Here is a 19,522-nt window from a genome sequence, read left to right as displayed (position 1 = left end):
TTGCCCTCTACACTTCCCTCACGCTTCCTTAGGGCCCCCTTCCCTTCTCAAAAAAACTCCCTAATCCCAAAAAAGATCTCAAAATTCCAACACCTCCACCCAACCCCTTTCTCCCTGCTCCAGCTCGTAGACAAACTCCCCGCCCTCACCGTCCCATCACTACAATTCGTCAAACTCAACCCACACAACACCGTCGCGCGTCCGCTCTCCTCGTGCACGATCGGCGTCGCTTCGATGACGGCGACGTGGAAGCGCGGGTTGATGTCCGCGACCCATTTGTAGGCGGCGATGGCGTGCGGGATGCCGGTGGAGATTTGACTGTTGCAGTCAATGCGTAGGTGGGGCGAGAGGAGGGCGGTGTAGGTTTGGGGGGTGTAGTGTCGGGTATTGAGGTTGTGGAGGATGAGGGTTGTGTGGGAGATTAGGAGGTCGGAGGTGGTTGTTGGGGAGGGGGTGTAGGGGCCGGTTGTTGAGGGGGGTGGGTCTTGTTGGCGGTGGTGCTGCTTTGATGTGCTGTTGTTGTGCATGTTCATCGAGGGTGTTTTGCAGATTGTCCGATGGGCTGAATCCTTAGATATAATAACCTTTGCAATGGAGTGCGTAGTCCCACTGCCAGCCTGCTATGAGAGAGCGCCCGATTGTGTCGTCAACAGCATGGAAACTCCGTTAGGATCGGAGAACATGGTGTTGCTGTTGGAGAGTCCTCTCATGTTCGTTCAAGATACCAGCCATTGGAATCGGAGTAAGCACATCTTGTTGCAGAGCCGAAATAAGCCGCCCTGTGTACCTCACAACAGCTGACGTCGTACAGGAGCCAAGTCTATTGGTCCAACATCATCGCGAGTGATGCGAATCCTGCATCCTTCACACAATGAGCTCCTAACCAGATTGAGTACTTCTTCGGAGCTCGCGTAAGAGCTAGGTTCTTTTGATGTACCGGGGGACGATGACCAATCTCGATCCATCTTTCGCTTAATCGAAAGTTGTTGAGGTCAAAAGACGAAGTCAGGATTGGCAGCAGAGTGGCTTCAAACATGACGAAACACCCAATACCGAAACATGGGCCGGCAACGGAGGGGAGTCAGTCCTCATCGGCGTTGGAGATAGGGCAGCAACACCTGCCAGCACCACCACTAGCTTCTGTGCAGGATAGTCCTCCGGTGCGAGAGTATGGCTTGGCGGACCAGGCTTCCAGACCATGCATGTGTTCAATCCCATTCAGACCCATCGCCAACGCCGTAGACAACAATGCCGATGCGTCAAAGCGAAAGCTCGCCGTCAAAATCGTCATAGCCGATCTGCTCATCCCAGGCGATGGCGAGCCTCAAAAGAATGCTGCTCTCGTATACCAAGGGAAACTCATCCTCTGGACTGGTGGCCAGGCTGATTTGCCCTCTCACTACCATGATCGAGTGGTGCAGCAGTTCCACGTCCCATACTTGATGCCCGGTCTGTGGGATTGTCATTCGCACTTCATAGGCTCGGGGCCGCAGGACGATGCGCTGCCTCCCTACCAGGTATTCGTCTCCGTCCATCCAGCGACTCATGGCGCTCGCCTTGCGCGCGGTTGTTGGGAAGCGCTTCAACGGGGATATACATCACTGCGTGATCTTGGGGGATTTGGTTGCGAGGTCGCCCAGGCGTACGTATGCTGTTGAACTTAAGCTGTGCGCTTGTCTTCTATCCGCGATATGCGCTGATGGTATATCACTTGTCCAGCATCTCCGACGGCACCATCGTCGGACCAAACATCTATAGCTCGGGTGCGTGCATCAGTCAGCTTGCTGGCCACGGGGATGTCTTTGCTTTGCCAGCCGGCGACGCGCTTCTAAATCTCGGTGTGGGTGAAACTCGTCCCGGTCACTATGGCTCCAACATTAGCTGCCTCGTTGACGGGCTTGATGAGTGCCGGCGCGCTGTGCGACTTCAGATCCGTCGCGGGGCCAAGTGTATCAAGGTCCTGGCGTCCGGGGGCATCATGTCCGCAGACGACAATCCGCTCTACGCACAATTCAGCCCCGAGGAGTTGGATGTGATCGTGGCCGAGGCCACACATATGGGGCGCAGTGTGGCCGCTCACGCTCACGGCAAGCCAGGCATCTTGGCTGCTGTCCGAGCGGGCGTAACGACCGTCGAGCACAACTCGTTCGCAGACCAGGAATGCATCGACTTGATGAAGGAGAAAGGCAACATCTACGTGGCCACGGCATCGGCGCTGACTGCCCTCCGAGACTCGAACGGCAAAGGCTTACCTGAGTACGTCTGGGAAAAGGCCCAATTGGCACTGAAGAGCCACTGGCATGCGTACGAGCTAGCGGTCAAGAGCGGTCTAACTATCGCCCTTGGTGTAGATACAGCACCCGGATATCCCATGGCCCATGAGATTGAACTGGCCGTCAAAGCAGGCATGTCTCATCTTGAAGCTCTGAAAGCTGCAACGGCTCACGGACCTTTGACTGTTCAGGGTCAGGTGCCATTGACCGGTCAATTGAAAGAAGGATATGAAGCCGACTTCATTGGCGTCACTGAGAACCCCGTTGAAGACGTCCGCGTCCTGCAGGATCGGAACAATATAAGATGGGTCTGGAAGGGCGGTCGGTTGTACAAAGGCCCCAGAGTTGGGCCTTGGGGCGAGGGTGACGGCGGTCTCTAGTTTGTTCTTCTCTTAATGTGCTTGGTTGATTAGCGTACCCAGTTCGCTGGGATGCTCTCGCCTCACTGTCGATGTCTTGATTGCGTCGAAATTTGCGGATATTTGCGCAACAACGTCTGTTTGCTCTTGACTCTTTTCCTGGGGCAGCTTCCTTCCCTGCGAACTGTTAGTTCTCAACCACTTTTGGCCATAACACTACCTACTATATCTCACGTTTTATTTTCAAACGATACAGAGCATCTAGAAGAAACACTACCCAATGGACACAGACACGGACATAACACCGCCCAGCAACCCAACTTGTCCCAGATGGGTATACGTCGTGTTGGCTCTCGGCTTATGGATATCGTCGATCCCCTTCGGCATAGCACTGTTCCAAGGCAATAAACTGAAATTTTCAGACGGCACCGATCTCAGCGTCCCGGGAACCGCAGCTCTTCTCGTTTTCTTCTTGGGCGCAGTTGCTCTAGTATTTGTCGCAGTGGGATACATGATATACTATCTGTTGGTGCTGCCATATCGATGGGTTCGCCGTCGGTTCGGTTGGGGATCGACTGAGGAAGACGGTGGTGTGCGCAGAGCTCGGGTTACGGATGTAGGGAGGGATAGCATTGAATTGTTTATATTGCCGAATGGACGAGTGGCAGCTAGGGGGCGATAGTGGGGGAGCATACGAAGCATGAGGGTAGAGCACGTATCAGGAACGCTTTAGGACGGAGATATGTGAAGTACAGCGAAAGCGCTATTGATGGCCCGAGCTCTATTCATTCACACAGGCACTGCACATACATCTCAACCTCATCCACACACTGGCCTCACCTTTCTCATACAAACCACACACTCGAGCTTTCTTCTCGCACATATCCCCAAACAAACAGTATGTACCACGCTTCCAACACCATCATCATCACCACTGACCATCGTATAGCAACAAAGAAAGTCACCATGTGCTCCGGATCCTTCTTCCAGGAGATCCTCCTCATCCTATCCGTCGCCCTCGCCTTCGCCCTCGGCGGTGCCGCCCTCCTGGTCCGCTCTCTCTCCTCGGAGTGGAGACGTTTCGTCTCCATCATGGCCGGCCTCTGCGCGCTGGGAACTGCGGTCCTCATTTTCTCCATCATGACGCGTCGTTGGCGTTCTGGTCTGCCTCCGCCTCCCTCCTCAACTTCGCCGCCTCCATCACCGCCCCACAACGCGTTCGATGGACAGGAAATTGAGCTGCAGCCACTGCCTCGCGTCGCGGTGCGTCCGACGTGACGGGAAGGTACGTGAGGCGCGAGGTCGGTTGAGGCAGGCGGCGAGCTGACGTGGCGATAGTACAACGCAGTAAAGACAGAAGAGAGCGCGGTAGAAGTGAAGAGATTGGACTGGCCTTGGGCCAGCTATAGACCAGAGAGAAGGCAACTCGCCGCAGAGGCTATCACATCTCAATCGACCCCTATCCCCGGATCTCATCAAGCATCCAACCCACTTACTGCATGCACGGCACCACAGCCGTCCCCGTGCAGCAGGGGATGACAGTCCAATATTTCCTCATCATCTTCACTCTGCATACGGCAGACCAGGCGCTCTGAATGTTCATGCTAACGTCTCTTAGATCTACCCGACCCCCCATAACCCTTCAACTATCCGATCCCCCCGACAGCTATACGATCGCATGCTTACTACTGTATGGCGAGAGAAGAACATACTAGCTCGAAGAGCAAGCAGGACAACAGCTTTGGACACTGGTAGCAAATTGTTTCAGATTGGCTCCATTCACTCACCTCCTTCCAGAATCGGACATAAACTTCGACTTCCCACCAACCTTCCCGAACCCCGACCCTTCGACCCTTCCAGCAAAAGTGCTCTCCAACACCATTTCCGATGCCCCTCAAGCCCAGCAGCATCCCCAGACCAAGAAACAACCATGCCATCCTCCCCTCGACAATGCCCCAACCCCCTGAACTCCTTCACCTGCTTAGGCATAACCCTCCCCCTCACCACCCTCGCCACAACCATCCTCTTCATCATCACCATCTTCGGCTCCTCGGTCCCAGAAGCCACGACCAGCGCACTCATCATCGCGACCTGCTCCCTCGCAATCTTCAGCTGTGGGCTGTACCTACGTTTGACTTGCATGGAACAGGCCGAGGAGGACAGGCGTCGGGCTCGGCGTGCTGATCGCCAGTTCTGAGCTTGGGCTTCTGCTTATGTTGCTGCTGCAGGGCGTTCTGCGGCTGCGTCTGGTCGGGATACTTACGATCCTGGACGGACGGAGGGTGAGCTACAGGTGATGCCGGGGGCTATGATGCGGTGAGTCTCACGGAACGGCACGGAGAGAAAGGAGAAGACTGGCAGTCTTTGCAGGTTGATGCGATGTATCAGACAAGGTCCCGCAGCAAGCAAACAGCACAGGCAGAAATGAGAGGTTTGCTGGGACATATGGGAATGAGGCGAAGGCGAGTGGTAGACAGGCAAGCAGACCACCAACTTGGTGATATGACGTGCAATGAGGAGGAGTGGAAGGCAAGTGCCAAAGCGCCCAGTCATTCTACTGTATATGCAATTGCTCGACCGAAGGAGATCTATCTCGTTTGCTGCCTCAAGTTTTTCCCCCACCGTGCGGCAAACCGCCAGCACTCAACAGCACAAACAAACCCTCCGTCTCATCCCCATCCCACTACCGTCGCTCCCACAACCGTCCCTCCCACCAAAACCAACAACTAAACCCTCAACCCATGCCGCAGCATATCCCCCGCCCGAGGCCCACGCCCTCCACAAGATGCCTCTGCACAACCTACGTCGGCATAATCCTCTTCGTAATCCTCCTAGGCGCCATCGGCATGACGGTCCCGCACGTCTCCGACGCCGGCATGTTGGCCATCGTCTTCATCGCGCTGGGGCTGTTCGTTTTCAGTTTCAAGGTCTTGTTTCGGTGGATCGATGCTGGGGGGTGTGAGGAAGACGAAGAGGAGGGTCGGGAGGGTTGTTGGGGGAGGGAGAGGAGGGAAAGTGATGGCGGTGGGAGTCGGAGGCCTGGTGTTGGAGTTGGAGTTCCTGCGCCTGGTCGGGACGGTGGTGCTGATTGGGTTGCGGTGGAGCTTCAGGCGATGCCGAGGGCTGTGGTGCGGTAGTGATTGAAGCAAGGTATGGAATGTCGAGGCACATGAACCCTTCTGCAGCGACTGATCGACGTCTCAGCTAGGTCAATAAATTAGTTGATGGGCAATGGGAGGAGGCTGGACGGGCAAAGAAGAGGAATGGAAGGGATCATGGAATGACAAGGGCACATGAGGACGTAACAAAACGAATCTGTACAACATCGACATTACCACCAACCCCCAGAGTCTCGCGAATCTGGTATTGATGTTTCTTAGTCAATCATGTTGATTTGCTATCAAAAAACGTAAGCAAACATTGTGCACACGCACTTCTCTCCTTGCAAAATCCAATCCCACTTCCCCTCCTCTCGTACAACCCTCTCCAACCCTCTCCAACCAGCCACATGACCACAACGCACCCGACGACACCACTCCAACAACGACCCAGTCCCCCATCCCGCAATTCCTACCCCCTACTTTACCGCAACCCCCTCTATATCTGGACCCTCTGGGCCCTCACCTTCGCCGCGATAACCACCATCGGCGCCATCGCCCTCCTCCAAGAAAACCTCTCCGAAAACGCCAAAGCCGTCCTCGCCGCCCTGTTCCTCCCGCTCTCCGGCGGAGGGATCTTGCTTTCGTGGCGTTTGATCGTCCTCGAGCGTCGTCGTCTCGGAGGCAGGGATCCGGCTGGATCGATGCCTCGAGAGGATGGGCATATTGCGCAGCGAGCGGAGGTCGAATTGCAGAGGATGCCTGGTGCTGTGATCCGTTAGATGGGAAGATGACGTGGGTGGATAGGTGAGGTCAGCAACGACCAACCATGACAGTATCGTGGAGAGTGGGAGGCTTCCTTTGAACATGTTGTACAGTCATTCGACTACGAAAGGGGTCTCGCTCGCTAGTACGCTAGGCATGCAGATGGACATTGATTGAACGAAACCCATTCCCAACGCCATCATCATTTCCAGCTGACCCTTTCATTCAACGCCATGCCCATGAATCAACACAATAATCTGGCATCCAGCACTTGGATGCCATCATAGTACACGCAGAAAGCGATGAAACAACCCAGGGGTATCATCCTCCTCATCTGAACGGCGGCTTCGTGGCACTACCGCGAGTAGCACTGCCAGGCACAACGCTACTGGCCCGGGATGCCGGTCGCGGAGCACTCTCACGCGGCGTGCTGCCACCGAGGTCGAACATGCTGCGACGAGCTGTCAATGGCAGCGAACCCTTGGTCACCGGCTGGGTGCGAGGACTGAGGATGCTGCTGCGGGAGCTGTTATCCCGATGCGAGTTGACGAATCGGCGGGCATGCGAGTCCGAGAAGGTGCCTTGATCGCCTGGAGGAGAAGTCGCAGTCGGGCTACGACGGCGGTAGGCGATGTCGCGCTCACGCTGGCGAGCAGAATTGTTGCCACCAAGTGATGAAGTACGCCGGCCCTTTCGCATTGCAGCTCCGATGTCGCGTGCTGTGGTCTTGTCCGAGAACGACTTGTCGACCTCGCTGCCAGATGAGTAGGTCGAACCTTCCTCCTGCTCTTTCTCCGAGCCCGAGCTCGGGGCTGGCGGACGAGAAGACTTCTTGACATGCATGCTGCGTGGTTGCGGGGCGCGATTGCCCTCCATCGATCGAAGCGGGCTAGAATCGTCTTCACTAGAGTACGCCCCAAGGCTGAGAGTCGGTGGTGGGGGCATAGATGGCGAGCCTTCGTTCTTCTTGGAGAGGAAGCCGGTTGCGAATCGGCCTGTTCCGGTCTTGCGAGCCTCGCTACTTGGGACAGGTGCGGCTGGAAGTGGGCTAGACATGATCTCGCCATCAGCATCGTATGCGAATGACGATTTCGGCGGCTCGTTCGAGTCGCTATCGAGCCCGTTCGGCTGGGGTGGAGTGTTGTCAAACTTCTTCGGGGTTGGCTGAAACTCCACGAGGGAACCGGCATTGTCGTCCTCATCTCTCCATCTCACAACACGCTTCTTACTGGGCGACTTCTTCTTAGGAGTGCCACCAGCGAATGCGACTCCCTTGCGAGCAGTACCGCCGAGCTTAACGCGCCTTCTAGGACTCGCTGTTGCTCCACGGACTGGGCTGGAGCCTACGTGTGGTGAGGGCTGCATCTCTGCAGACAGATGTGATGGGATGGCCGAAGGACCAGGCTGTGATGCGAGTGACTGTCGAATTTTGCTCTTCATCGGACTTGGACCCATGAGTGGGATCTGCTTCTTCTTCTTTGGAGTGCCGGATCGAGTGGGTGGGACTGCTTCGGTGATCTGGAGGCCGCCGTCGGGTTTGATGATTTGGCCAGTAGCTTCAGTGCAAGACTGCAAGACTTTACCCAAGACATCATGTGCTGCTTGAACCGCCTCCTCCTCGCTCATCTGCATGATTTGGTTGAGGATGGCAATGGTCTCAAAGTGAGCAGTTAGCATCACTTGCATCAGCCCAGACTCGCCGACCTTCTCCTGCTCCAGGACTTGAACATGCATGTCGATGTCGGCTCGGCTCTTCAGGAGGTCAACCTCCTTGCGCAAGTTGGTTTCCTCAGCACTGTCGGGTATAGCTCCGTCCAGATTCTGCAGTTGACGGATCCCATCTTGAAGTGCAGTGTCAATTGCACGGGTCCAGTTGTTCTTGGCCAGACGTTGATGATAGTGCTGGCGGCTTCCCTCAAGCTCCAAGAGAATGCCTTGTGCGGTCTTTCTCATGGCTACCAAAGCAACTGGTGGCTCTTCCTCCTCACGGGTCTCACAGACTTGATCAAATGAGCCCACCCAGCCAGAGATTGCACCAATGCGGCGCTCAATTTGGCGAAGTCTCTTAGTGTTGGTGATGCGCTCGCTGCGCTCCTGGGAAGAATGCTCATAGGCTGCACGGATACGCTGCACTCCGTCATGGGCAATCTCTGACTTCTTGGTCTCGGCCTTGCGGAATTTGGTAAATGCAATGTTCTCGTAGTCCTTCTGTTGCTCTGTGAGCTCCCGGATGAGGCCCATCTGCTCGTCGATCTTCTTGAGGTAGTCCTTGACGTGGCGGTCCACGTTGTAGACATTGCGGACACTTTTCGTGCGGATGTTCTTGGCTCGATTTGCATAGCGTAAGGTGTTTTGAGTCTCGTCGAAGTGCGCACTGCTAGGCGACACACAGACGATCATGACTGTGCGACAATTGCCACCCAAGCTGAATTTGAGGAGTCGAGTCAGAGTCGAGTTGCGGAATGGGATGTGCTTGCGCAGCTCGCAGAGAGCGTTGATGCAAGAGCCGAGGGCGAGAAGAGACTTGTTGATGTTGGCACCCTCTTGCAGGCGTACGCCTCTGTTCTTCGTCGCTGAAGCACGCTCAGAGCCTGCAAGGTCGATGATGGAGAGGGTCGCAAATGTGACGGGCTCGTTGACAGAGGCATTGCGGTCTTTCAGAGAGACGTTGACCTGCAAGACTGCATGTGACCGCGAAGACGTTGCGTTTGCTTCGGTTGGTGATTGGGTGCGAGCCGCGTTTCCTCGAATGACAATGTCCATGACCTCTGCGACACTCTTGGGCTTGTGGGATGACAGGCCAGCGACCGACACCACTTGATTGTTGTCCTCGCGCAGCATGAGATTCTGCTTGCCAGTGTCGTCTGTCACAAGCAGATCGCGAATCTTCTCGTTGTAGATCTCGAGGTAGGACAGTGTGATTTCGCAGTCCTTGGTCTCGCGAAGATCCTCGACCTTCTCAAATAGCTCTTGCATGGTCATGAAGATGATGCCCGGCTGCTGGGCTGTTCCAGTAATCGTGTGCGTCTTTCCGCAGCCAGTAGCACCGTATGCGAAGACAGTGCAGTTGAATCCGTCCAAGACAGAATCGAGCAAGCCTTTGGTGGTGCCCTCGTAAACGTCATTCTGGGTGGTGTTGTCGTCGAAAACGCGATCGAAGCCGAATGTTTGGTCCTTGACGCGCTTGCCGGTGGGCACGACGGAGCGACTGAACCGCTGGACGGGGTTGTCTTCTGGTGGGTCGAATACTCTGTAGTCAAATGTCAGCATTGTCAATACGCGGAATTGGCGTATGTATACGTACAAGCACTTGTCGTCAATGACCTTGATCACGCTCCGCAGGCCCTTCTGGCCGAGCTTTGGCTTTGGTGCGGCAGCGAGCGAGCCGTCGCCGAGGAAGAGAGGGCCATCGTCGGTCTTGGTGAGTTGCGCAGCCTCTTGGATGGTGAAGGGCCGCACGCGAACGGCGACCTGGATGCTGCTGTTGCGGTCAACAGCTCCGGCCGCGGCGGCCATGTTGACGGAGGTGTGTCAGTGGGCGGCCAGCTGGTTTTGATTGCTCGATTTGATTGAATCGCCGAGTCGTTAATGAGCGTGGTGTGTTGCCGACGAGTGACGGCGGTGCCTCAGGTGTGGTGGTGTCGAGGTGGCAGAGTGACGTCTGGCGGCAGAGGAAGATTCAATGTCAAGTCAAGTCGCGGCTCGGCTTTGCTTTGGCTTGGGCGGGCGGACGTGAAACCGCCAAGTCGTAAACGAAGCAGTCGCTGGGGAAACAACGCCCAAAGCTTCTGCTTCCTCCACGGACCTGGCTCCTCTCCTCTCCTCTCTTCTCGTTCTTTTCTTGATCAATATTCCATTTACAAGGCTTTTATCTATACCAGCAACTCCGGAACGATCTCCTTAACAATTCGTCCAGCGAAGTCCCTGCTCTCCGTTGAACAATTGTAGGTCTGGACGTCCTTCTCTCTGCCGACTCTTCTGGCTGCGGCTCCACATCTCACGTGCTTCCGTTCCATCTTCGCGGGCTTCTCGTTCTCCCCTATCCATGGCTCTGGCAACAGTTCGTTCATGTTCTTCATTCCAGCCTTCCAAAGATCTCTAGATCTATGTTCGTACCTGTACTGCTAGATACATGGGACGAAAGCCAGCAACGAGTAATCCAGCGATGACGCTTCTGGCGAGGAGAACCTCGGTCTACGTTCTGACGGAGGAAGCATCTCCATGAGCTCTCTTGGGCAATTCCTACATCGAATCGGGAATTGTGCCATGGGTGTCGTAGGTGTTTTGTCATCGCTACGAGGTAGAGGACGATGACTCCGGAGCTCTCCCCTCATTAATATCTCTTTTCTTGTACCATGTTGCGGACGCTGACAATGTCTGCTTCACGGCGACTCTCCCAAATCGCAGGACAGACGAGGAACGCTTCGAACGGCACGATGAAGGAAGCAGTGGTTGCGAAAGGCCCGAAGGTCACGATACAAGATGCTCCCATCCCGAAGCCTGGTCCCTACCAGGTTGTGACCAAAGTCGTCTACAGTGGGAGCAATCCTAAGGACTGGTTAGTTCCGCAAGGACAATGAGTATGACATTGTCTAACATCCCGCAGGAAACGACCTCAGACCATGGCCGACAAGCCTCCAGTCAATCAGGGCGATGATATCTCAGGCTACGTCCACGAAGTTGGCGAGCATGTCTCAGAGTTTAAGCCAGGCGACAGAGTCATTGCTTTCCACGAGATGATGAAGCCTGGAGGATCCTATGCCGAATACGCTCTTTCTTGGACTCATACAACTGCCCATCTTCCTTCGAAGACTAGCTTCCAAGGTATTCCCAATTACCTGCCCTTCCTTAACCATAGCTGACAAGTCTCACAGAGGGAGCCGCGATTCCCCTCGCAGCTCTGACAGCAGCTGTCGGCCTCTTCGCTCGTCTTCGACTCCCCGAACCTTGGCTCCCAGTGACGAAACCAACCCCTCTCATCGTCTACGGCGCCGCCTCAGCAGTAGGCGCTTATACGATCCAACTCGCTCAAAAAGCCAACATCCACCCTCTCATCTGCGTCGCCGGTAAAGGCATCCCCCACGTCGAATCGCTCATCTCTCCAGAAAAAGGCGACATCATCATCGACTACCGCAAAGGCGATGAAGCCGTCGTGGAAGGATTTCAAGAGGCGAAGAGCAAGCATGGAAAGATTGAATACGCCTTCGACGCTGTGAGCGAGAAGGGCAGTTATCAGAACATCTGCAAAGTGTTGGATGCCAACACGGGCAAGATCACCTTGGTCCTGCCGGGGAAGAAATATGAAGAAATCCCGGAGACTGTTCAGCAGAGCCTAACGACCGTTGGGGCTTCCCATGGTGTGCCAGACGATTTGAAGGACTTCGCATTCGTGCACTTCAGATACATTGCGAAAGGACTGGAGGAGGGGTGGTTCAAGCCGCAGCCGCAGGAGGTTGTGCCTGGTGGACTGGAAGGTGTCGAGGCCGGGTTAAGAAACTTGAAGGAAGGAAAGGCGAGTGCGGTGAAGTATGTGTTCAAGATTGAGGATACGCCTGGTGTTGGACGTGGATAAGCCATTAATACTTGAAAGACTGATGCATACGATGAAAGAGGCAGAACACAGGTAAAGCCAGTGTCTTCAAAGGTGAATCGTAGCCATTTCAACCTGCTACCTTCTAAGTCCCCTCAGATGCAGACGCCTGTCGACCCACGAACCCGGCTCGACGTGAACGCCCTCCGGAATCGGACATGTCCAGACCACTGTGTCAGCGTAGAATCGCTCGGCTGTGGAATGGCCTACCCATCGGTGTCCCGGTCAAAGTGGAACGTCCAATCCGTTAATGGAAGTGCCATCTCTCCAACTCTTTATAGGCGACTGCGCTGCTAATTGCACTCCAAGCTGCTTAGATAGCTTAAAAGTAATGGGGATGGATGTTCCAATTTGACCGGAAGGAGGAGGATAGCAACTGATACGGCAATTCATCGTGATTCACTATTTGCAGGCGCCCGACGCAGCCTTGACTCCTCGAAAAACCTGCCACCCTCGTATGGCTTGTCCATCATGTCCTTCAACTGGTACATCCGCATGCCACGCCTGCCTCGTATTTGTCTCACCAGCAGACGTTCGCTCCATCCCGACTCTGTCCCTTCTTCATCTTGCAGCCTTAGATACACGCTGCTCAGCTTCTGGAATCGAGCTGCATTGATGGATGCAGGGCCCTGTCTCAGGGGTCAGTCCGTAGATCAAGCAAGACGTCTATCAACGTACTCTGCTAATTCCTGATGGTAGAAAGCGTCTCATTCGGTTCCCGAGATTCATCGCTTGCCGTTGGAGGACGCCTTGGAGTGGTGGTCGTTGCGGCTCCTGTGCCTTTGCTTTTGGATAGTCATCTGGCTTCGCTGACGGCGGTTCTTTGGGGGAGCCTGGTGTATCATCTCCGCGAGACCTATGTACGACTGGGTCTCGATTCGACGCCGATGGATGTGGGTGACTGCAGAGCACGCTTTCCAAAGAGTTGTGCCCAGACTGCTGCTGGCGGAGAGAGTCAGCATCGATCCACAAGCTGGGACTGACCGGCGGTGTTATAGTTTTGGGCAACAGTGGAGGTGAATCGACTATTGAAGTCAGTTGAAGCAACTTAAGTCGACTTCTGCGAGTATGTTAGTCACTCACTGTAGTAGGCTGGCTCTGGTACAACTGGATCTAGTTTTGTTGATTCGGTTCTGCCTTCAGTGGTACTTGTCGCAGGCTTCGATCGGGTCGGCAGAGATGCGGTACCATCAGAAATATGAGCGTGTTCAACCCAAGAGTGACCCTGTTCATCCTCCCAGATCTCGCCGTCTTCGGTCTCGAGTCTGTAATGGATCTTGCCGTTCTGGAACCTACACTCCATCACTTTATATGGTATCTCCTCGCCATCAGGGTCCAAGAGAAAGACTATGTCTCCTGTGTCGAAAGGTTCCTAACAAGACAAAAGCTGTTAGTGTCCAATGTGTCTCTTTGATTCTTCGAAAGCACTCTTACGACGTCTTGCACCGGGAGACTTCTTCTATCTCTATTTTGCTCATCTTTTGAAAGAGAGCTGTTATCCTCAGCTGAAGATTGTGCCTCAAGACGCTCAGCCGCGTGATTTATCTCCGCCACAGCCTCTTCCACCGCGGCATCGAGAGACTGCTTCGCCGGCTTTGGTGGATCAGAGGAAAGATATGCCCGTGCCATGACCATCCTCCTCTTAACAAGCACCGCTTGTATTGGTTGATATTCGAGCTCGACATTCTGCATTCCACCACTATCTCTTGCGATACTCGACAGCCGAAAGAGCGCACTGATTGACTGCGCTAGAGCTTCCAGCAGGCCAGTGGTGAAGAGCATGGCTTTCCGAGGTATTCCTTGTGATGTTTCCTCCTTTTCTTTTGGATTCCGTGTTGGTTGAGCTTCCCAGCTTGCCGTCTCGCTCTCCCTAATCACTATGAAAGTCAGCGTCTCCGTGACTTTCCCGAGAACAGAAGTAAATGCGTACCTTGAGCGGCATAGTCCTGGATGTCCTTCAAGAGATCAAAGAGCGACACCTCAAGCCGGGAATCAGTCTCCAGAAAAGAAGTCAAGCATACAGGTCCGTCTTGGCCAGGACCTGGACCCATCTCGTGACTCCAGACCGTAAAGCGAGTCAGCAACTCGTCGACTTCGTCCAACGCATTATCGTGCCCCGAATATCCGTTCAGCCGTTCGTGTATAGTGCGAAGCCGATATGACACCGTTCTCACCGCGATCTGTAGACCACTGCCTCTCGATATCGTCGCCATGCAGATTGACCATCTCAGCCCTTCTAGAGCTGTGCGAACAACCAGCAGAGGAGAGCAGCATTTCTTTGTACCGTGAGTAAGACCCCTCCACAGGCGAGATGGAGCTATTGACTGGACGCCAAGCGAGAGTGCAAGGTCGCTAATGCGCTTTACCGTCTGTTGTGCAACCAAGAAGTGTGCTGCGACTCATCAGCTAAAAGAAGGCACGGCTGGAGCTCTCCGAGACATAGGGGTCGCCGCCATACTCTTCGCGCTTCGCTTTCCGACTTCACCTTCACGAAGTTCATGATGGCAAACACTTGGAAAGCATCCAAAACGAGATGTCGTCTTCCCTGGCCGCTCAGGTATGCAGGAGTTTCGGCGAATGTGAGGACGCCTGGCCCAGGGACTGGCTTAACTCCACTTCACCGTCTCGTTCATTGCCTCGAGAAATCATACAACTCCGTACCAGCCTGGATGCAGATTTTGTGCCAACCAAGATCGAATACGAGAACACAGTGAAGCGCATGTTTCTGGAGATAGTGGACACCGCGCAAGAATACACAAAACGAAAGCTATTTGGGTTGGCTGCAGAGGAGGAGATATTCCGGTTGAAATTGGGGTCCATCAACATTGAATACGACCGCTCATACATTGAGATCCTTTCCAACCTCTCGACAGATTTGGACTCGGTGAGCGGAGCCTTGGTTGCCGTACGATCAGACAAGACATACCAGGTCAGCCCCTGACCCTCGCCATCACGGGAAACCAGCTTCGTTACTGACATGAACCAAAGAACGCCTATCTACGTTCTCTGAAGATTTCCCGCTTCTTGAAAGAAGTCGATCCGCTGCTGATATCATTACGCAGCCGCTTGAAAAAGCTGGTCCGATTGAAAGATGACATTTGTGACCATCGGCATACTGATCTGGCTCAGGAGAACAACACTATCCTCCGTCTTCCCAAGGGTCTTGTGACTTTTTCTGGCCATGCAAACAACGTCTACAGGATGCTACAGGAGCGGGTAGCGTGCAATAAACAAAAAGATCACTTGACCCACGTACCACTGTTGGGCAGCGCACCAGATACGTTCGAGCTCTTGATTATATTCCAACACAGTCACCGTCTATGATGATACCATCACACAGGACTGCCTTACACGGACGAGACGCGTATCTCAATTTGTGGATGCCACGAGCTCGTCAGGCCAGAGCCAACTCAATACGGCCTCCAGCTGGCTCCACGCGCCGGAAGCCGCAGGGCAAGGCAACATGGAGATCGAAGAGCGGTCTCCGATCAAGAACATTTGTGTCCATTTGACAGATGAACGAAAACTGGAAGGTATTCTGCAGGACAGCAACGATTCGTATTCGGTGAAGGTAGCAAGTCCTGGTAAAGTCGCTGGTGCGAGCGGGACTCCAGGACCACGCATGGCAACACTTGAGTCCGTGTTGGCGCACAGCCTTCATCCCCAGCCTTACCTCGCAAAGTACTTCGATAATGATTGGTCCGATGTCAGTGCAGATACCGCAGACCAGCCAGCACAAAGTCTCGGGGACATACTCTCGAGACTGTTTCCAGTTCGCAGCTCCTGGGAGCCACACAGATCAGGCACGCTCCTTTCCAGGCTGTTCAAGCACCTCGCCTGGCCGGCAATACCCTCCGATAGAGAATCTCGTCACGCCATAAACGAGGTGCTGAGTGAGATAGAAAGTGACTACGGATATGGACTGGGGAGCGCACTCAGATGGTGTCTCGAGACCCAAACCTCTGACGCTAATGACCTCAGTTGGCGTGCAGCCATGCAAGCCAAAGTTGTCGAACCTCTGAAGGCTTTATCAGAGATCACATCCACTGCTCTGCGTACCACAGAATTTGACATGACCGCAGATCAGCTCAAAGACGCTCTAAAGCGGTCGACAATGGTCTGCCCGGAGCCCATCCGGCAGACACCGACACATCGGTTCGATTTCGACGTCGGCTTCTGCCCTCGCGGTGCACTCGAGAGCCTAGTACGTCACCACGAAGACCTGCTCAAAATCTTGTACATGCAGACTGCTCGATCGTCAGTCTCAGAAGGCTCCATCTCGCACGATTCCGACCTCCAAAAAGCTACTGAAGCCAACTCTTTCTTTGCCGGCTTGATGAAACGACCGCACTTCTGGCAAGTCCTCGCATCTCTAATATACTCAAAGACAACCCCTTCTTCAAAGATGTGGCTGGCCACCTGGAGTCGGTTTACGAGTGCTTGTCGGAACGTTCAAGAGCACTTCGAAATATTCACTGAAAAGTCTCTGCCTTTCGACAATGTTCATCTGGAGACGCTTTTCCACGAGAGCTCGACTGATATCGTTCTGTTTCGAACGATGCAGTACATGTTTTGTGCGGCAACACTGGAACAAGATTGTCAGCTCGAGAACATACTCGTCACATACGAAGACGACCCCGAGACAGGACAGCGCAGACCGGTCTTCAAGATAACGGACTTTGGCCTCTCCTCTGTACAGTATGATACAGCATCAACATCCCAGGCGCCCTCGAGCAACTCTACCAAGACGGGTATTGGTACAGACACGCGGCGACCCATACTTTCCCAATGCTGCCCCAGAGGCTCGAATAGGCGATGGGCTCGTTGGAGCGTCGAGCGACGTATGGGCATTTGGGACAGTCCTTGCCCAATACCTGGCATGGCTGTATGGCGGCAACGAAGCGCTCGAGGACCTTCGAGCCAGGTTGTTGAAGGACTATAGCGACATGACGTTCTTCAGAGTCATCAGGCCACCTGAGAACTCGGCGTCGAACGGAGGTCTTCAAAGCAACAAGGGTGCAGACGAAGATGCCTCGTTGACGACAGGTATCGCTCAGGAGTATGCGGTGGTTAAAGAACAAGCTTTGGCGTGGTTCGACGACAGAATGGCGGGTCATTCTGAGCTGTCGAACTGCACAGGTACACACAGCGCTGATCAGACAAGGCTCCAGGACACACTGTTTGCAGCCTGTTGGAAGCTCTTGCGAGAAAAAGTTCTCATTTGCGATCACCGTCACCGCGCACAAATTGAAGACGTCTGTGAAGAGCTGAGCAGGAGACAGCAGGCTTTGGGGGTTGGGAAAGGGAGCTTATGAGCTTCAACGTTCACAGACATACGACAATACTAAATGACAACCAGAACATCTTCGATCGCAGTTTCAAACTTCCTCGACTTTCGCGTTCATACCCGCCTGCCAGTCGCCTTTCCTCTCTCGTCTTTTCTGCATCAAACTCACTCGTCAATACGCCAATGTCACAACAGTCAGCGGAACAGCAACTGCAATGTAAATCCACAGCGACGACGACACCACCAACCTCGACGAATCGTCGAGGTAAAAAAGCGGCATCGCCATCACAGCCTGCTCACTGTATTAGCAATGCAACAACTGCTGAGATTCTGTGAGCACTTACCGCAACTACCGTGAACGACAAGAAGACGAGCGTGATGGCAGTGATCACGCGAACAGTCGCCGAGTCGTCGACGGTCGAAGTGGTCAGAAAGAGCACCCGTTCACTCTGCTCCTTCATGATTTCTTGGCTTCTGAAGGTCAGAATGCTATTGAGCATCTGCGAGATATTGGCCGTTTTTCGCAGAAGAACGCTGGAATTGCTGCGAAAGGCGATGAGCTTCGCTCGAGAGTTGGAGAGGGTTCTTGGCCACTGGGCGTCTGCAGCGTCTGGCAGCAGAGTCTTGACTTCGGCAGTCATTGTCTCCAGATCGTCGCACAGTTTTATGATTGACGTCAGGACGGCTTGGGCGGGAGTCAGTCGGCTCTCGATGTAGTTGATGTCAGCCAGATCGGAAGTTGAAACGCCGTTGGGAGTTTTGAGGCCTATGTTCAGCATTCGAATCGACTGGGCTTGGTTAGTGAGGCTCCCAGGTCCAGAGACATCTGCTTACGAGTTGCTCGGTTTTTGATTCGTAGTACTTCATGTATGAGCGCCAATTGTCGAGATAGCAGGTCAGCAGTATCCTACTGGGCTCGAAGACATTGCCCATCGATGCCGTTGGAAGCTGGCCAGTTTTCACCCAATGAGTCAATCGGGTCCTCGCTACGGTGGTTGGGCACGGAGTGAGCATTATGATTGTAGACCGCCGATCCTGGAGTCGGACTTGATGGTATATAGCCATCTGTCGAATGGACCAAGGCTCTTCGCCCACGCGAAGGTTTTCTTCGGGATATTTGATGACATACATGTATTCTGCGGACGTTAGTGTGCAGCAAGCACTCAACATCTGTCGAAGAGGACGGTACCCAGGCTGTTCGTGTCGAGGAATACCTGCAAAGGCAGAGAGAGTGCCTCTTCGATATTAAGGGTCTTGTGGTAAAACGATGATACGACATCAAAGAACTCTGGTCGCACGTCGTGCTCCTTCATGATATCCGTGATTGTAGCTTTCGTCAGGTTGAGGCGATGAAAGGAATTGTTCTAGTTGATGCAGCTGTCGCGATGTCGATGAGTTTGAATCTTCCAGACACATCTCTTCGAATTACCTACATCAACCTCATTGAGTAGTCTGCCCCATCTCTCCTCGACTTGACACCTGACAAGGCTGTGATGCTTTGGCGGTCAGTAATACCTTGGTCACTGACTACAACTTTTGAGGCTGTATCCGCTACGCTGGTCTCAGTATGCTCTATTTGCTACGTTCTTCTTCTAGCTTACGTGAAGGGGATACTGTGATCACCGGTATCGCCTGCGCACTGGGAGTAGACAGAAAACAGCGATCAGTTGGGACACAAGATAGTTTCTCGTCAAAATCGTGCATTGTGTATGTGGTAAAACAAATACCGTTATCTCAAAAGCGAACCAACCATCCCAAGAACTTCACTGGGGGAAAGGAAGCATGCTTGAATCAAGCCTGAGGCGGATCTTTCTGGCACTGCCTACACTACGGTCAGGAAAGACGATGTCATGTGCTCGCACATCGAAGTTCTTACTCGATCTCATCCTAGTACGAGGATCAGTGACCTGATTCATGTGGAGGCTGTGCAGCTACATACCTCGGATAGCCCGGTGTGACCATCAGGATAATCCCAATTCGTGCCGCTCTGGGACGTCTGCTCCCGTCAGTACATCGCTTGGCCACTGGCTCGCAAGCTCTTACGACTATGTTGAAATCGAACTTTGTGCCATATTTCTCCTCCAGTCTTTTTTTCAGCTTGTTGCGATCCAAGTACTTGCCAACCGCTTGAGAAGGCATTGTGTGTGATT

At 53.8% G+C, this 19,522-nt stretch overlaps 10 protein-coding genes across 10 annotated transcripts; 5 read left to right on the top strand and 5 right to left on the bottom strand.

The window, feature by feature from the left end:
- Positions 1 to 47: 47 nt before the first annotated feature.
- M409DRAFT_21295 (uncharacterized protein) lies at positions 48 to 527 on the bottom strand (the record flags this gene model as incomplete). The annotated part of the gene is made up of 1 exon (XM_033805793.1): positions 48 to 527. The coding sequence occupies one exon, from the start codon at positions 525 to 527 to the stop codon at positions 48 to 50; it is 480 nt and encodes a 159-aa protein (XP_033669433.1).
- Positions 528 to 1,202: 675 nt separating this feature from the next.
- On the top strand, positions 1,203 to 2,653 carry M409DRAFT_36371 (uncharacterized protein; the record flags this gene model as incomplete). Its single annotated transcript, XM_033810545.1, has 2 exons — positions 1,203 to 1,642; positions 1,720 to 2,653. 2 exons carry the CDS (start codon positions 1,203 to 1,205, stop codon positions 2,651 to 2,653), a joined length of 1,374 nt encoding a protein of 457 aa, XP_033669432.1.
- An 879-nt stretch (positions 2,654 to 3,532) lies between these two features.
- On the top strand, positions 3,533 to 5,769 carry M409DRAFT_53202 (uncharacterized protein; the record flags this gene model as incomplete). Its single annotated transcript, XM_033812303.1, has 4 exons — positions 3,533 to 3,895; positions 4,251 to 4,746; positions 4,861 to 4,948; positions 5,283 to 5,769. 4 exons carry the CDS (start codon positions 3,533 to 3,535, stop codon positions 5,767 to 5,769), a joined length of 1,434 nt encoding a protein of 477 aa, XP_033669431.1.
- Positions 5,770 to 6,140: 371 nt separating this feature from the next.
- On the top strand, positions 6,141 to 6,512 carry M409DRAFT_21291 (uncharacterized protein; the record flags this gene model as incomplete). Its single annotated transcript, XM_033805792.1, has 1 exon — positions 6,141 to 6,512. One exon carries the CDS (start codon positions 6,141 to 6,143, stop codon positions 6,510 to 6,512), a length of 372 nt encoding a protein of 123 aa, XP_033669430.1.
- A 313-nt stretch (positions 6,513 to 6,825) lies between these two features.
- Positions 6,826 to 10,011, bottom strand: M409DRAFT_21290 (uncharacterized protein; the record flags this gene model as incomplete). The annotated part of the gene is made up of 2 exons (XM_033805791.1): positions 6,826 to 9,745; positions 9,800 to 10,011. 2 exons carry the CDS (start codon positions 10,009 to 10,011, stop codon positions 6,826 to 6,828), a joined length of 3,132 nt encoding a protein of 1,043 aa, XP_033669429.1.
- Positions 10,012 to 10,868: 857 nt separating this feature from the next.
- On the top strand, positions 10,869 to 12,067 carry M409DRAFT_21289 (uncharacterized protein; the record flags this gene model as incomplete). Its single annotated transcript, XM_033805790.1, has 3 exons — positions 10,869 to 11,053; positions 11,102 to 11,319; positions 11,370 to 12,067. The coding sequence occupies 3 exons, from the start codon at positions 10,869 to 10,871 to the stop codon at positions 12,065 to 12,067; spliced, it is 1,101 nt and encodes a 366-aa protein (XP_033669428.1).
- Positions 12,068 to 12,474: 407 nt separating this feature from the next.
- M409DRAFT_21288 (uncharacterized protein) lies at positions 12,475 to 14,136 on the bottom strand (the record flags this gene model as incomplete). Its single annotated transcript, XM_033805789.1, has 5 exons — positions 12,475 to 12,714; positions 12,764 to 13,110; positions 13,169 to 13,457; positions 13,520 to 13,962; positions 14,016 to 14,136. 5 exons carry the CDS (start codon positions 14,134 to 14,136, stop codon positions 12,475 to 12,477), a joined length of 1,440 nt encoding a protein of 479 aa, XP_033669427.1.
- Positions 14,137 to 14,618: 482 nt separating this feature from the next.
- M409DRAFT_53197 (uncharacterized protein) lies at positions 14,619 to 17,400 on the top strand (the record flags this gene model as incomplete). Its single annotated transcript, XM_033812302.1, has 4 exons — positions 14,619 to 15,014; positions 15,098 to 15,301; positions 15,426 to 16,745; positions 16,795 to 17,400. The coding sequence occupies 4 exons, from the start codon at positions 14,619 to 14,621 to the stop codon at positions 17,398 to 17,400; spliced, it is 2,526 nt and encodes an 841-aa protein (XP_033669426.1).
- Positions 17,401 to 17,544: 144 nt separating this feature from the next.
- On the bottom strand, positions 17,545 to 18,685 carry M409DRAFT_21286 (uncharacterized protein; the record flags this gene model as incomplete). The annotated part of the gene is made up of 4 exons (XM_033805788.1): positions 17,545 to 17,664; positions 17,717 to 18,160; positions 18,207 to 18,508; positions 18,562 to 18,685. 4 exons carry the CDS (start codon positions 18,683 to 18,685, stop codon positions 17,545 to 17,547), a joined length of 990 nt encoding a protein of 329 aa, XP_033669425.1.
- A 478-nt stretch (positions 18,686 to 19,163) lies between these two features.
- On the bottom strand, positions 19,164 to 19,511 carry M409DRAFT_21285 (uncharacterized protein; the record flags this gene model as incomplete). The annotated part of the gene is made up of 4 exons (XM_033805787.1): positions 19,164 to 19,194; positions 19,249 to 19,259; positions 19,312 to 19,368; positions 19,416 to 19,511. The coding sequence occupies 4 exons, from the start codon at positions 19,509 to 19,511 to the stop codon at positions 19,164 to 19,166; spliced, it is 195 nt and encodes a 64-aa protein (XP_033669424.1).
- Between the last annotated feature and the right edge of the window lie 11 nt (positions 19,512 to 19,522).

This window comes from Zasmidium cellare, assembly GCF_010093935.1.
Source record: "Zasmidium cellare ATCC 36951 unplaced genomic scaffold M409scaffold_12, whole genome shotgun sequence".
Classification (NCBI taxonomy): domain Eukaryota; kingdom Fungi; phylum Ascomycota; class Dothideomycetes; order Mycosphaerellales; family Mycosphaerellaceae; genus Zasmidium; species Zasmidium cellare.
The sequence above is the reverse complement of the archived record's forward strand: the minus strand, read 5'-3'. Positions and strand labels throughout refer to the sequence as shown.